At 43.4% G+C, this 16,970-nt stretch overlaps 1 protein-coding gene across 2 annotated transcripts; it reads left to right on the forward strand.

Annotated features, from left to right (window-relative positions):
* The first annotated feature begins 9,088 nt into the window (after positions 1-9,088).
* Positions 9,089-13,267, forward strand: Cdkn2aip (CDKN2A interacting protein). 2 transcript variants are annotated; one of them, XM_008853558.3, is made up of 3 exons: positions 9,089-9,550; positions 9,972-10,102; positions 10,493-13,267. In XM_008853558.3, exons 1-3 carry the CDS (start codon positions 9,282-9,284, stop codon positions 11,833-11,835), a joined length of 1,743 nt encoding a protein of 580 aa, XP_008851780.1. In that variant the 5' UTR covers positions 9,089-9,281; the 3' UTR covers positions 11,836-13,267. The 2 variants fall into 2 exon arrangements, with proteins under 2 accessions (XP_008851780.1, XP_017658825.1); XM_017803336.2 differs by having other exon boundaries at positions 9,090-9,550; positions 9,972-10,071.
* Positions 13,268-16,970: the final 3,703 nt, after the last annotated feature.

The following is a 16,970-nucleotide window of genomic DNA, read 5'->3' on the forward strand; positions in this document are numbered from 1 at the left end:
TTTTTTGGTGTTTTTGAGACAGGGTCTCCCTGTAGCCCCAGCTGGCCTGGAACTCACTATGTAGACCATCTGGCCTCAAACTCACAAACATCTGCCTGCCTCTGCCTCTGGAGTGCTGGGATTAAAGGTGTGCGCCACCATGCCTGGCTTGTCTTGCAATTCTTTACCTGTCAAAGAAATGGACCAAGGAAAGACCCTTAGATGGTGTCAAAACCATGAGCCCAGATCGACCTTTCTGTAACACTGTCCCAGTGACAGAAAGCTGACTACAAAATTTTTTTAAAAATTCCTTTTAGCCAGGAGTGGTGTCACAGAGGTAGGCAGATCTCTGTGAGTTCAAGGCCAGCCTGGTCTACATAGTGAGTTTCAGGACAGCTGGGGCTACAGGGAGACCCTGTCTCAAAAAGACCAAAAAAAAAAAAGCTAGGACTGGAGAAATTAGGGCTCGGCAGTTAAGAATACTTGCTGCTCTTGCAAAGGACCTGGGTTCAGTTCCCAGAACCCACAGGGCAGCTAACAACTATCTGTAACTCCAGTTCCAGGGATTTCAACATGCTCTTCTGCCCCACTGCAGGCACTGCATGCACATGATGCACTTACATACATATAGGCAAAACACTCACTGGTCTGGAAATATACACAGTAGTAGAGTGCTTGCCTAGTCTGAGTTGCAAAAAGATAAAAGGAGGAAGAGGAGGGGGAGGGGGAGAGAAGGAGACTGAGGAGGAGGAGGAGGAGGAGCAGCAGCAATTGCTATCTAAAATTAATCTCTCTGCCTGTATAATGGATCCCAGGGCCTCCTACTTCTTCAAAATTGTCAGTCACCCTCTTTTTCTTTAGGATCTTCAAATTCTCCTTCTCTTGGGTCTGCCAACCAGCATTTGCATATCATGCTCAAGCTGCCCCCACCTTAAATTCAAAAGCTGCCTCAACCAAAAAGTGCTGAGCTCACCAAGGGATATAATCTGTAACTGCAGCTCTTAATACCAGTTTTCTTTTAACTTCATTCTCAGCAGCTTCTAACATGGAGCACACACTCTTGTAAAACATCCCTGTGCCTTGACTTTCAGAATACCTGGACTTATCGCTATGATTTATATGACCTGTGACCTAACATATTTTGTGTAAAAGTTTCCGCCTCCCCATAAAGTGGTTTTTTTTTGTTTTTTGTTTTTGTTTTGTTTTTTTTGCCTTTTTGAGACAGGGTCTCCCTGTAGCCCCAGCTGCCCTGGAACTCGCTATGTAGACCAAGCTGGCCTCAAACTCACAAAGATCTGCCTGCCTCTGCCTCCCAAGTGCTGGGATTAAAGGCATGTGCCACCACACCCGGCCGAAGTGTTTTTTTTTGTTTGTTTGTTTTTTTAAATATTCTATTTATTATCTTTATGTGTATGAAAGCATTGCCTGCATGTGTGTGTCAATGCAAAAGCATAACTCTCACTTCAAAGGGGATAAGAGGTAGTTTATTCTGGAGCCAAATATGAGTGACCATGGCCCAGGAACACAGATTCAGTTTACCTCAAATTCCATGTTCCAATGTGGTAACAGTAACATTACATTTTTATAGTAACAGAACAAGGAAAGTCATAAATCAAGACACTTTTCAAATACATTGGTGGATACCTTCATTCAGCAGGCCATAGCAAAGCTGGCGGGGGAGAGTGGGGGGCATCTACTATAGGTCTCAGATGCTACCTGATGACATTCTTAGCTTTTTGATTGGTGGGACTTGGTGGTCTGCCATGGTAATACATTTTATTAGTCAGAAAAATGTTAATTCGGAAACTGCGGTAGGAAAGGTGTGGCTATTTATGGGGTTAAAGATGTCCCCAGATAATTTGTGAACAGGCTTTGCTTCTGCAACACTTGAAACTTTCCAACAGCCATTGAAGTGTTAATCAGTTGGTCAACCTTACAGGAAATTCAGCTCAGGATGTAGGAGTTCTTTCTGGGAACTTTCTTTCACATGTGTAAGTACATTTGTGTATACAATGCCTGCAGAGGTAAGAAGAGGACATCTGATCCCCTGGAACTGGAGTTACGAACAGTTGTTAACAACTATGTGAGTGCTGGGAATCGAACCTGGGTCCTCTTCAAGAACAGCCAGTGTACCTAACTGCTGAGCCATCTCACCAGTCCCCTATGAAGTGTTTTCAAGACAACTAGAACTTCAGTCAGACATGGGTTGCAGTGTGTTAGTGCTCTTCATTCTACCACATAGGTCTTCATACCCTTTGTGGCTTCCACGATTGCATTCAGAAAGTTCTTTCCTTTAGGCTGTTCCGTGGGAAACCATCTGCTGAAAGGCTGACTTGCTACAGGGATTAACAGATTTCTTCAGAAACAGGATTCAACTGCAGCTGTAATGAAAATGCTTCCAATTACAGTAGAAAGCTTAGTCTTGTGAAAAGAACTCAGTCACTTGTGCTTAAAACTCAGTTTGGGGTAGTGGTGGTGAATATTTCTCAGTTGGTTAAGATTCTCATTCTTTTTAGTTCTGGTCAGGTTTTTAAATTTTTTAAAATTTAGTTAGAATTCTCATTCTTTTTAGTTCTGGCCTCAGGTTTTTAAGATTTTTAAAATTTATTTCTATGCATATGAGTGTTTTGCCTACATGTATATAAATAAGTGCAAGTGCACTCATGTCATGCAGTGCCTACGGAGGCCGGAAAAGAGCATAAGATCCCTTGGTTGTCAGCCACCTATGGGTGCTGGAAATGGAACCAGGGTCCTCTACAAGAGAAGCCAGTGCCCTTAACCACTGAGCTATTTCTCAAGGCCCCTCATCAGGTTTCTAGTGGGAGCCAGGCTTAGCTATCTTGGGTGTTGTCTCTGCTCTGCTGACAATGGCACCATCTGATCTCCTGTGTTACAGTAGCAATAAAGATTCATTGAGAAAAAAAATCTCCTGGTCAAGAGAATAGAATCTCTGGCCTGTGTGGAGACCTAACATTCCAGTTGGGCCACATCAATCACCTGGCCAAGTGACCATCCCTAGGAAGGTGGGCTCACCTTAAACCTTACTCAAGACATAGGTGGAATAATTTTTCTTTTGATACTGTACGTTTCCTTTCCCAAATCTCGGCCCCCATCATCCCCCCAGGGCAGCCACTATGAGATTTGGCTGTGTTTGCCTATCTTTCTGAGGCCTGAGTCAGACAGGTGAACCTTTCTCTTTTCTTTTTTTCTTTTCTTTTCTTTTCTTTTTTCCTCTTTCTTTTGGATGCTAGCCAGAACGTAAGTTTGCTTTTTTCTGGTGCTTTGGGCTTCCTTACTCTTTCTCTAAAGCATCCTCCTCATCAGTGCCTGCTGGTCCACCAAGTGTCTGACCTCTATGCTGATTTAAATGGCATGCCTTTTTTTCCTTTTCTTCTCCATTCTCCTCCTCAGGCCAGCTGCTGAGATTTACAACTTGCCTACCCTGGGGATTTTTCTTTTAAACTCATAAAACTGTCCTCAAGTTTATGTTTGAGAACATTCTTTTTAATTAAAAATTTTTTTAAAAAAAAAATATTTATTTTTATTTTATGTGTATGAGTGTTATGCCTGCATGTAGGTAAGTGCACCCATGTCATGCAATGCCCGAGGAGGACAGAAGAGGCTGTCATATCCCTTGGAACTGGAGTTACGGACAGTTATTAACTGCCATGTGGTTGCTGGGATTCAAACCCAGGTCTTCTGCAAGAACAGTAAGTGTTCTTAACCGCTAAGCCATCTCTCCAGCCCCCTTTAGTACATTCTTAAATTCCTTTATGAATGAGACTAAGAACCTCAATAAGAGACCCTGATTTTCTCCATATCATCTGATCATGAAGGGAACCCCAAATGACAATATAATAAGCACATGTGATTACTGCGCACTTCAGGAAAATTTCAGGGTTCTTGATTTTTTTTAAATTTTTTAATTCAATTTTTTTGTATTTCATACATAAAATCATCTTTATACCCTCTCCCTCCTTCCCCTTTGGCACCCCCCCCCACTGGAGTTCATGCATTCTGTCATTTGTGTTAAGGCCCTATTATGTAAAGTTAGTGTCCCCAGATGTCCCTCAGTGCAAGTTCATCCACTGGGATTTAATCAGCCTATCTAAAGTCTCTCCCTTCAAGCTCAGCACTTCCTCACCCAGGAGTAGGAGTAATTAGCTATCAGTAATTCAACTAAGATTGGGGCTTGCTGTTCATTTCCACAGTTCTATGCTGGATTTTTGTCTGCCTAAGTTTGCATGGGTCTTGTGCACGCTGACACCACTGCTATAGGTTTGTATGAAAAGGGTCTGTAGGACTATTTCCATATGGTCATGCACCTCCTCCCTGGCTCTTACAATCTTTCAACCCCCTCTTCTTCAATGGTCTCTGAGCCCTGGGTAGGTGGACCTCAATATAGGAGTCCCGTCCAAGGACCCACACTCTGCAGACTTACTCTCTGTGTTTTGACAACTTGTGGCCTTTTGTGTTTCTGGCCCTCTGTTGCATGAGAAGCTTCATTGATGAGACTTGAAAGATGCATTAATGTTCTCTTCATCCCTTGTTCTGTGTTCCATGAGTCTTTGGTGTAGAGGTTGCATCCTAGATGTTCCACTTGGGCTTGGGCAATTCACAGAAAATCTCTGTATGTGACCAGTGGTGTAACTCTGTAATAATTCTGTTGAAAAAGAAGCTACTTTGATGGGTGGTGACTGGGATACTTGTCTATAAATTTAAGGATCCATATTTTGTACATAGTAAGAAATTACATCTGTCTAGAGATGTGACAACTTTGGAGTTTTCTCTAAGATCTATGACCTATCCAGCTATGTGTATTTGGCTAGGTTTAGAGTATCAGACATGAGTTTCCACCCACTGAGTGTTTTTTAAGTCCAATTAGGTATGTGATGATTACTCCCAAGATAAAAATGCCACTACTGCATCAATGTTGTTCACTGTGCTGGTCAATGATGTGGTTTTTAGGCCTTGAAGCTAGAGTGGAACCATCGATTGATGCTCTCCCTTACCAGCTTGCATAGTGCTATTCAAAGCTATGAGAGCTAGTCTTCAGGGGAGGTGGCTTCCAGGTCAGTTCTAGCTCCATTGCTCCAAATCCTGTGTCCAAAGTATGTCCTGTCTTCAGCAATAGGGTCTTACCATCAAGTTCTGGGAGGCAATCAAGGACTGTGGCAATAACCTGTGTAATTTTGGGGGTCTCTTGGACTACTCTGGCCAACAACTCAAAGGAAGGTTTCTCCTGTCTGGCACTATTTCTTATTACATAGTCTTCAGCTACACTCATGGACTCATGTAGAGATATTGTATGTGTAATTTTTTAGTAGGTTTTTGGACTAATAGGATTCCCTCTGGTTTTTTATACTAGCTAGTCACTATTTAGGGTTCTTGATTTTTGGCTCTGTCCCACCTGGATCTCACCAGTCTGATGATTACTGAGAACTTCCTTTGCTGACTTGGGCTATCTAACCCAGTCTTATCACCTTGGACCATGACAGACACTTCACCGTTCATTCAATTAGTTATTATGAAATGTTTTAGATTTATCTCCAGGTGTTATAGTGCATGCACATGTGTGCATAGTAGGTTATTAGGGCTATAAAAGTCCACTTTTGTGCTCATTTCTCCTATGGGCCAACCATGCTAATTCACAGTACTGTATGGGCTGTCTTCTTCCAGAGGTTAGGCAGAATCAAGTCCTTTTGCTTTGAAACTTCAAAATCTATCTAGGAGGATTTATTAGCTAACCACCCGACCCAATCTTAACTCCCATTCCTACTGCTTTTCCTAGTTATAGCCTATGTCCTCCTCTTCCTTTCCTCTCTGAACTTCTAACTCAGATTTGTGTTTTGTTTTGAGGATGCTGATGGTCAAACCCAGGGCTGGCACACACCAGCCAAGTGTTATATTACTGAGCTACATGCTCATCTGAAACACAGAATACCTGACAAACACAACGGAAGCGATTTATTTTGGTACGTGGTGAGGGGATACAGTCCACCATGGTGGGGAAGGCATGGCAGAAGGCAGTGCCGTGGAGACAGAATTGTGCACCCAGGACTCCTTCCCTCCTAGTGGAACAGAAAGCAGCCAGGTCAACTAGAAGCCCAGGCAGGCTATAACTCTCAAGGCCCAATGCCCAGTGATTTTCTTTCTCCAGCTAAGCTTCACTTCCTGAAATTCCCACAAACTCTTCAAATAGTGTTGCCAGCTAGGGACCAAGTGTTGAAACATACTGGCTTGTGAGAAACATTTCACATTCAAATCATGTTATTCCAAGATTTTTTCTTTACTGTATGCTATTTTCAACTTTTTTGGCCCTAGGCCTTGAATCATGCACAAACTCAACTAAAAAAAAATACTACAGTTTAGTTGGGCGTGGTAACAAGTGCCTCAATCCTAGCACTTGGGAGGCAGAGCAATCGTACCTCTGTGAGAGCAACGCTAGCATGGTCTACATAGTGAGTTTCAGGTAATCTAGGGCTACCAGGAGGCCCTATCTCAAAAAAAAATTACATTTTTATTTGTGTATGTGTGTGAAGTAAGTACATACCTGCCATGGGTAGTATGTGGTGGTGGTCAGAGGACAACTTGTGGGTATTGGTTCTCTCCGTCTATCATATGGATCCCAGAGATGGGGCTTTGGTTGTCAGGCTTGGAGATAGGTGCTTTTATCCACTGAACCAGCCCACTGGCTCTAAAATAAACTTTTTCAGAATCAAAAACAAAAATACACATGTACTTCCTGTCAAGCATCTGACTTTAAAAAATAAGTACTCCAGTTTTTAGACTATTTGCTTTTACTGTAACTGTAAAAATGAAGCCAAGTGAGGCTGGTATGTGCCTGCGCTGCCAGGTGGCTGTGGACTGCAATGGTTGATTCAAAAGGATTACTAGCTAGCTCCAGGCCAGCCTGAGAGATGGCAGGACTATGTCTCAAAAGTGAAAAATGTTGTTTACTTTGTGGCTCTATTTGCTCTTACTTCAGGGCCATGAAGCCAGACAGAGGGAGGGCACAGGGCAGCAACAAAAAAATGTCTTAAAATTTTACCAGTGTCCAGCTAGGCATGATGGCACACATTAATCCCTGCATCTGGGAGGGCAGTCTCTGTAAGACTGAGGCCAGCCTGGTCTACATAAGTGAGTTTCAGGCCAGCTGGGGCTACAGGGAGTGGCACACATTAATCCCTGCATCTGGGAGGGCAGTCTCTGTAAGACAGGCCAGCCTGGTCTACATAAGTGAGTTCCAGGCCAGCTGGGGCTACAGGGAGACCTTGTCTCAAAAAGACCAAGAAAAAAAAATTAGTATTTAGAGCTACATAATCAATCTTTTCTTATGAACCAGTTGCCAAAGAATTCACTAAATTTCTGCACTGTAAATGCTTCCTACAATCTTTTCATTCCTCAATGTTCAGGACTTACTGTAAATGGGATGGAACAGCAAAACTGAAAGCAAGACCCCCAACCTTAAAATATCTTTATACCCAGATTTTATAGATTCCTTTGGCAGAGCAGGCAATATTTTCATATACTGACTAATTTTCACTGCTCCAGCATGTATATAAACTTGACTTTTTTTTTTTTTTCGACTCCTTACCTGACGTACTCTAAACTCTTAACTGGCCTGGCAGATAGTCTATTAGACTATGGAGGCAATAGAAGAAATGCAGGCTGGAGAGATGGTAGGGGTTAACTGGCTGCTCTAAGGCCTGGGTTAGGTTCCCAGCACCCATGAGGCAGTTAACCTCCCTCAGCAAGTCCAGCGCGCGCGCGCGCACACACACACACACACACTTACGAAGGCAATTTTTACTCACACTTAAAATAAAAATTTTTAAAAAAAACCCTTAATCTTACTTCAGAACTCTGAAGCCAATGGGGGGAAGGGGAGGGGAGAGGCTCGATCTCTTTCCAACGTGGCCACATGAGTAAATATTTTTCCATTTTTCCAGTATTTATGTTGGCTCTTTAAATTGGTTCATTGTGGAAAGTTGGCTGAACTTCGCTGGCTGTGACCGCGAACTTTGATAGCAAACCGCCTTTTTGCTTGATTATTCCGATTTAAGTACCTTCACAAGGACGTCCAAGCACTTAAAGATTTAGTCCCGTAATTTATCATTATTACGTACACTCATGTTTACATTTTCTTAGATGTTTATCTTGACTTGGACATGAACCGCTGTGGCAGTATTCATTAAAATGCGACCGTTTAAAACGGGGAAAAAAAGAGGAAAGAAAAAAACCAATTGCTCTAAGCGGGGGTGGTTTGAAGAGAAATAGAGGGTAGATCTGTTCATAGTCTATTAGGTATATGTAGGAAAATTTCAAAAATAAACAAAAAATTTAAAGAAGCTGGAGGGGGTTAAAGTTTGGGGGCGAAAAGACCGACAGACACATGTCTACTTTGGTCCAATAGGAGTGACCAATGAGTAAATAGTGTAGATAAGGAATGCGGGCCTGGGTTAGAATTCAGCAGGCCGCCTGGCCGGGTCCTCAGAAGCCCAAGGCTCGACGTGACTGCTGGCGCTGCTAGTGTGCTTTCTTGTTCTAACGCCATTAAAAGGCACCCCATGCCTCGGAAAGCCCGGCTTAACTCTCCACCGCACACAGCGCTCCCAGCTCTCTTCTCAAACCCTCCGGACCCGGAAGTGAACTTTTCTTTATGTTGTCCCCGCACGCACTGCGTGCGTCGGAGGGCGGAGACCTCGGTCACCCGTAGGTCACAGCCCTAGAAGGCGGCACCCGCCCGAGGCCGCCACTACAGTCACTGGGGCCCCTTCTGGCCCCTTCCGGCCGCTGAAAGACTTGAGCGCGAGAGGACACGCCCGACATAGTGGCTTGAGCGGAACAGACGCGAGCGGCGTCATAAAGCGCGGCTGGAACGCTGAGGCGGCCTCCCAGGCGTCGCGCGCTCTCTCGGGGCGGGAGGCACGCCTCTTCCATCTCCTCAGCGTCCCCCTCCGAGGGGGCGCGCCCTCCGAGGTGGGCGCAACCTGCTGAGGGGAGGGCGGCTCGCGCCGCAAAGCGTCCTGGGAGAATCGGCTCGAACCGGAAGGACACGCGGGCGCGCGGCGGCGAGGTTATAAAAGGGAGGGAGCTGCCGGCAGCCGGAAGTGGGCGGTTCGTCGGCGTCGCGCTCTGTTGTTTGGTGTTTGGGCCTCGGGAGGGGCGTTCTCTGGAGCTTCGCTGGTGCAAGCCCGGCTGACAGGGCAGCCCGTTCCCCGCCGCCGCCACCGCCGCTGCGCCCCCCGCCTCGCCCGGTGCAGCGTGCCTTCGCGCCCTCCGCGTTCCGCAGGCCCAACATGGCGCAGGAGGTGTCGGAGTTCCTGAGCCAGAACCCGCGGGTGGCCGCCTGGGTGGAGGCGCTGCGCTGCGAGGGCGAGACGGACAAACAGTGGCGCCACCGCCGCGAGTTTCTGCTTCGCAATGCCGGGGACCTGGCCCCCGCGGGCGGCGGTACCTCGGCGACGGAAGAGGATGAGAACGCGAGCGGAGGGGCTCGCAGTCGGCAGCTCCAGCAGCTCATCTCGTTCTCCATGGCCTGGGCAAACCACGTCTTCCTGGGGTGCCGGTGAGTGAGGTGCCCAGCCAGCCTTCCGCCACCGGTCCGTGTCGTGTGTCGTCGTCGTGTCCCCGTGTCCCGTCCCCCCCACCCCCCGGGCTGGGCAAGTTGTGAAGCGCGGGAATCCAAGGGCGACAAGGGCGTCCCTGGCAGTGCCCACGTACGGGACAGTCGGTGGATGCTGGATAGTTGGTAGTGATCAGCCAACACCCCTGTCAGTACACCCTAGAGTGAAAGGTTGGCGGACCGCCGCCCTCATCTGTGTGTGGGATTCCCGGAAGCAGTGTTCTCGGTGGTTGGTACACTTTGTTGTTTGCAATCAGGAAACGCCGTTCCTGTGGCCTGTTTTTTTCCACATTGCAAATAGTCATTTAGGAAAAAAAGAAAAAAAAAAAAAACCTTAAAAAAGCGACTTTTGCTTCTTTTTCAGGTACCCTCAAAAAGTTATGGATAAAATTCTTAGTATGGCTGAAGGCATCAAAGTGACAGATGCTCCAATCCATACAACAAGAGACGAACTGGTTGCCAAGGTGAAGAAAAGAGGGATATCGAGTAGCAATGGTTAGCAGATCATAGATGTGAACATACATAGGAGTTTAGAAAATAAGTTTGATATAATTAGGAATTACTGTTATTACTAATTTTTAACAAGCCAGAATTTGTGTAATGCTGTTAATCCAATTGGAATGTTAAAACTAAACGATTATTTCTGTGTTTCCTTTAACTGCTTTTAGGTTTTGAAGTGGCTAATGTCTGATGCTATTAATAATTTAATATTAGAAATTAATGATGTTATTCAATATATCTTAATATATTAATGAAGTTGTTCCATAATCCAAAAGAAGTTACTAGTTATGAAATTTCTTTCCTTGTACCTTTATTTCAATGACTGCCTTGTCAGCTAAGTATGAGGTATCCCTAGTGAAGCACCTATGTTTTTCTTCTTTCTAGAAGGGGTAGAAGAGCCATCCAAAAAACGAGTCCTAGAAGGAAAAGGCAGTTCTTCAGTTGAGCGAGATCATGGAAAAATTTCAGCCAGAAACGATCGGTCATCAGCTCAGCAGGAAAACAGTTCAACATCCACAGGGTCATCCACCAAATCAGAGAGTAGTGGGAGCTCAGCCCGCAGCTCTGCAGTCTCCACTCAAAATAGCTCTTCCTGTGAAGATCGGTCTGTTTCCAGCCACAGCAGCAGCTCCTCCCAGGTAACAGCAGCAGGATCTGGAAAAGCTTCTGAACTAGAAGCTTCAGATAAGCATGCTTCAGCATCCTTGGTCTCTGTCTCTTCCTTGTTGAAATCTAGTATGAATAGTCATGTGACCCAGTCCATTGATTCCAGACAGCAAAGTGGATCACCTAAAAAGAATGCTTTAGAAAGTTCTTCAGTCTCAGCAGTTCAGAGCAGCTCAGAGATTGAGGTGCCCCTGTTGGGTTCTTCTGGAAGTGCAGAAGTAGAGTTGCCATTACTGTCTTCTAAATCTAGTTCAGAGACAGCTTCAAGTGGGTTAACTTCCAAAACTAGTTCAGAGGCAAATATTTCGTCATCAATTTCTAAAACCAGTTCCTCATCAGGCACATCTTTACTAACTCCCAAGAGCAGTTCAACAAATACATCACTGCTAACTTCCAAAAGCACTTCTCAGGTAGCTGTCTCATTGTTAGCTTCCAAGAGCAGCTCCCAGACCAGTGGATCTCTGGCCTCCAAAAATGCTTCTTTAGCAAGTGTATCTCAACTAGCTTCTAAGAGTAGTTCTCAGAGTAGCACTTCACAGTTGCCTTCTAAAAGTACTTCACAGTTAAATGAGAGTTCTGTCAAATTTTCTTGTTGCAAGTTAACCAATGAAGATGTGAAACAGAAGCAACCTTTCTTCAATAGACTGTATAAAACAGTGGCATGGAAGTTAGTAGCTGTTGGTGGCTTTAGTCCCAATGTGAATCACGGAGAGCTGCTAAATGCAGCTATTGAGGCTCTGAAAGCAACACTGGATGTATTTTTCGTCCCACTAAAAGAACTGGCAGATCTGCCTCAAAATAAGAGTTCCCAAGAAAGCATTGTTTGTGAATTGAGGTGTAAGTCTGTATATTTGGGTACTGGCTGTGGAAAAAGCAAAGAAAATGCAAAAGCAGTTGCATCAAGAGAAGCACTGAAGTTATTTCTCAAGAAGAAGGTGGTAGTAAAAATATGTAAAAGGAAATACAGAGGCAGTGAGATAGAAGATCTAGTACTCCTTGATGAAGAATCAAGACCTGTAAACTTACCTCCAGCTTTAAAACATCCTCAAGAATTACTATAATTTCTCCAAACTATCACTGCATACAGTATCTGGTATTTGAAGAGAAAAACTGGCTTTTATATAATGTAAAACACTGGCTTTCACAGATTTTTGTATTGCTTTTTTCCAGTTTTGCAGAAAATTTACATTCTAGTTCTCTTCACTAAAGTAGAAGTTGTAAATAATTTATGAATGACAGTACAAATTAAGAGCACTAACAGCATACCAATATGCTGTTTTGTTTGCTGAAGAAATACTGTCTTCTATTTTTAATGATAGGTACGATGTGTAGTTCTGTAGGGTCTTAAAATTTTTGTACTACTTTCAATTTGAAGAACTATTAAAGTTGTCTACCATGCTTTTTTTTCTGGCTTGATTTAAATCACATCAAAGAAAAGGGGACCACAGTATTTGAATGTCTGAAAGTCTATGAAACTTAAGGTTTTAAGAATGTTACTCATAATGTTGAACATCTGTTAAAAAATAAAATAGTTGCCTCAGACTTTTTATGAGAAGTTGTAAGCATTTTCTTTTAAGATATAAAGCAGTTTAAAGTACTTATTGTTGTTTTATTCTGAAGTTGTTTAAAATTCACCTGATTTGACCACTGCTGATTGTTTGGAGGTAAAATGCAATTTACACTTTCTTAAAAACATAAATGTGAGTTTCTATATTAAGCATATTTTGTGACTACTATTAACAGATTGGTTTGTTTAGATATTAAATGCTTTAAGCTATTTTGCCTTTTCAAGAAGTTGTGGTTTTTTGTTTTTTTTTCACCCCAAAGTCAGAACCAAGTCTTACAAATAGGCTTCTTACTACTAGTCATAGTAAATTAGAACCAAGTAATTTTCATAGTAATATACATATTTATGTGGATAGGGAAGTTAAAATTTTCATACCTAGAACCAGGTAGTTTCTGTATTTAGAGATCTCAAGAACATGGAGAAGAATAAAGAGCCATGATCACTTCTTTGAGTGTGTATTCATGTGAATTGCATCTGTTAGTAATGTTATTTTCTGTGTCCTAGGTGATTCGATTAATCTATTGTGGTTTATTTCAAACTCTGGTCTCAGATATTTGGTTACTTTGGTGGCCTTCTGGCTTTCTCGATGTGGCACACTGAACAGTAATGGTGATAATGTACAAAGGAAAGAGATGACCTCATATTCATTAGTTGTATTGGAATTGGAAGATTAAACATCAGCACAATTTAAGTATGTAAAAGTAATTTTATAGTTTAGGAATAATAGACAAATACTTCAGTTTCCTGTGCTTGAACTGAAATAATCAGGGATGTTTGTATTTTACCAGATAACCTTTAAAACTGATGTTTTTTTTCTGAGAATAGTTCACTGGATACCAGAGCTAAAATCCATATTCTGTAAATGGGCTACCTTTATATATTGTGGAGAGCAATAACAAGTGTATTATAAAAACACTTTTAATTTCCTTTTGTGTTGGAATGTGTATTTTGTGAACCAATGCTTACCAGAAAAGTGAGCCAGAATTTAGAATAAATATATTTCTGAAATACATCTTATTAGATGATTTGGTAATTTATTAAAATGGCTTCTTGTAACAAACATAAAGGTTATTGAAAATCTTAAGTTATAGTAACCTTTTGATTGAAGGAGGCAGTTTGGAAGCATAGGCCTATAATCTTAACTACTTGAGAGGCTGAGGCAGGGGAAGCACAAGGTCAGGGCCTTTGAAGACTACAGAGCAAGTTGAGACCAATTTGTGCATGTTAGGCCCTATCAGAAAATAAGCAAAAAGACCTGGGAATATATAGGACAGTGAAAGAACGCTTGCTTAGCATGCAGGGAAGGCCCCTAGGTTGAACTCTCAATACCACCACAAAACAAAAACAAATGTAAACTTTAATTTTTTTTTTTTTTCCTTAGTTTTTGTGACAGTCTTGCTATATTATGTAGTCCTGACTGGTCTTAAACTTGTGGTAGCAGTCCTGTCTCTTCCTTAATGCTGGGGTTACAGATGTGTCATCACTCCTTTTCTTATAATATTTTTAATAAGCTCTTAAAAATTTAAAGATCTTTGAAGCTGGAAAGTTGGCTTGGTGAGTAAAGTGCTTGCTATTATGCCAGACTGGAGTTAGGTTCCCCAGCAATGTGAAAAGTGGGTGGGCATGGCAGCTCCTCTGTAATCCCAGCACTGGGGAAGTAGACATGGGATCCCCAGTGAGCCCCAGTTCAGTTGAAGACCCTGCAGTTGACTAATGCACCTGATGTCAACTTTTGACCTCCACATACACCTGAACAAGTGAACCCATGTGACTAAATACAGTTCATTGCAAAGATCCTAAAAAGATGAGGGAAGTATTCACAAGTAAGATGATAACATTTCACTGCAGACAGTACCTACAATTCTAAAAGGATTCTATTTTAAAAGCATCTTTTGAAGGGGCTAGGAGAGATGGCTCAGCAGTTAAGAGCACTGGCTGCTTTTGCAGAGGACCTGGGTTCGATTCCCAGCACTCACACGGCAGCTAACAACCATCTGTAACTCCAGTTCCAGGGGATCTGACACCCTCTTCTGGCTTCTGTGGGCACTGCACTTAACATGCGTGCAGGCAAAACATACAAATAAAAAATTTTAATTTCTTGAAATTTCCTTTCTCTGAAAAGCTTTTTTTTTTTTGGTCTTTTTGAGACAGGGTCTTCCAGTAGCCCCAGCTGTCCTGGAACTCACTATGTAGACCAGGCTGGCCTTGAACTCACAGAGATCCGCCTGCCCCTGCCTCCTGAGTGCTGGGATTAAAGGTGTGCACCACCACACCCAGCTTGAAAAGCATATTTTTAATTGTTTAGCAATAAATATTTGTGTTTTGTAAATTAGCCTTTATTATAGAGTACGAAGAGCATTGAGTAGATGGAACCTCAAAATATCAGTTGATAATTCACAAATCCCCTGCTAGAGCTCTCATTGGCAAACTGGTTTAACACAAAACTTGCCAAGTAGTGCCAATTCTTCAGTGCCAAGTAGGTTTGGGTTCCTTTATTGCAAACTACAAATATGAGCTGTAATTTTTTTTTCCTTTTTTTATAACAGGGTCTGGCACTCTCCATGTAGACCATGTTGGCCTCCATCTCACTGAGATCTGCCTGCCTCCCCCTCCCAAGTGGTGAAACTAAAGGTGTATGCCACCATGCCTGGCAAGCTCTATAGTTTTTTTATTATATTTATTTGTGCATGCTTGTGTGCATGCCACAGTGTATGTATGGAGGTCCAAGGATAATTTTCTCTTTCTGCCTTATGGGTCCTGGAGAATCAGACTGGTCATCAGGCTTGCTGGCAGTCACCTTTACTCGCTGAACCATCTTGTCCGCCCCAGATGCTACAATACAGCACAAACAACTTTTCAAATATTGCCATTAGCTTTCCCACGATCACATGGTTTGAGCCAAGACCATACCTATGGGCACTGGAACAGGGGTCAGTTCCATATCTGTCCCTTGAAGGCAATAGGGCCCTGAACCAGATCAAGAGCCTATCTGAGCCTGCACATCTTGATTTGTAACCCTTGAGACCATATGGCTGGGTATGGGTAGGTCAGAGTAGTGTTAGCTGCCAGAGAGGTGTGGTGTTACTATGCCAACATTATAATCACCTGAACACATAGCCTAACTCTTAATTTTAGTTTTTTTGTTTAATCTTATGTGTATGAGTGTTATGCCTGCATGTATGTAAGTACACCCATGTCATGCAATGCCTATAGAGGTCAGAAGAGGGCCTCAGATTCCCTTGGAACTGGAGTTATGGACAGTTGTTAGCCACCATGTGGGTGCTGAGATTTGAACCCAGGTCTTCTGCAAGAGCAGTCAGTGCTCTTAACCCCTAAGCCATCTCTCCAGCCCACTTAATTTTAGTTTTTAAGAGTGCACCTGAACTCAGAGGACACTCGTTCTAAACATCTCAGAACCCTCTGTCTCCTGGAACTGTGCTGATAGAACCGTCTTTCTGAAACTGTCCCAAGTGTGGCCCCCACCCATAATTTTATTCAAAATACTTTCTTCAGCTTCAGTTGAAGTACAAGTTTGACTCCATACTGATCTTGATATACCATCTGGTTCTAGAATATCATTTACCCAAGGTCAGGAATCCTTCCCAATCTCCATTGAGTGCAGTGGAGAGGAGTGAGCTTGCTTTCAGTGGTTTGATACAATTCTCAAGAATACTCTCATTCATTATCCTTTGGGTGGATTACCAAGTTGAGGCTCCCAGGAAATCAGATCAGGTACCCAGGTCACAAGACATGAGCAGAGTTTTGAAGGGGGGTGGTTAATTAAAAGTCATTAATACAGATGATGTTCATTTTTATAAAAGTCAATCCCATAGAGGGAAGCAGCATTAGGGGCTAATGCCTATTTAAAAAAAAAATGTGTATGAGTGTTTTGCCTGCATGTATGTAGGTATAATGTGTGCAGTGCCTTTCACCCATAGAGGCCAGAGGAAGCCTCAGATCTTCTGGAACTGGAGTTATGGATGGTAGTTAGTTTCCATGTGGATGCTGGGAACTGAAACCCAGTCCTCTGGAAGTGCAGTCAGTGCTCTTAACTCCTAAGCCCCGTTTCCAGCACACGCATGTGTGCGTGCGTGCGTGCGTGCGTGTGTGCGTGCGTGCGTGCATGCATGCGTGCGTGCGTGCGTGTGTGTGTGTTGAGACAGGGTCACTGTAACCCCAGCTAGCCTGGAACTCACTATGTAGACCAGGCTGAACTTGAACTCACAGACATCCACCTGCCTCTGCTTCCTGAGTGCTGGGATTAAAGGCATGTGCCACCAGGCCAAGCCTTCCCATGTTTGTATTATGTGTATGTGTGTATTGCCTGCATGTATGTAAGTGTACCTGTGTCGTGCAATGCCTGCGGAAGACAGAAGAGGCTGTCGGATCCCCTTGAACTGGAGTTAAGGGCAGCTGTTAGCTGCCATGTGGGTGCTGGGATTCAAACCCAGGTCTTCTGCAAGAACAGTCAGTGTTCTTAACCGCTGAGCCATCTCTCCAGCCCCCCCCCCCATGTTTGTATTTTAAGACATGTTGCTATGCAACTCTGGCTGGTCTGGTAACTATGTAATGTAGGCTGGAACTATTCTTGCCTTTGCTTTTAGCTAAAACTTTTATGATGCAAACTGA

The sequence above is a fragment of the Nannospalax galili genome, unplaced genomic scaffold, assembly GCF_000622305.1.
Source record: "Nannospalax galili isolate Female #2095 unplaced genomic scaffold, S.galili_v1.0 scaffold46, whole genome shotgun sequence".
Classification (NCBI taxonomy): domain Eukaryota; kingdom Metazoa; phylum Chordata; class Mammalia; order Rodentia; family Spalacidae; genus Nannospalax; species Nannospalax galili.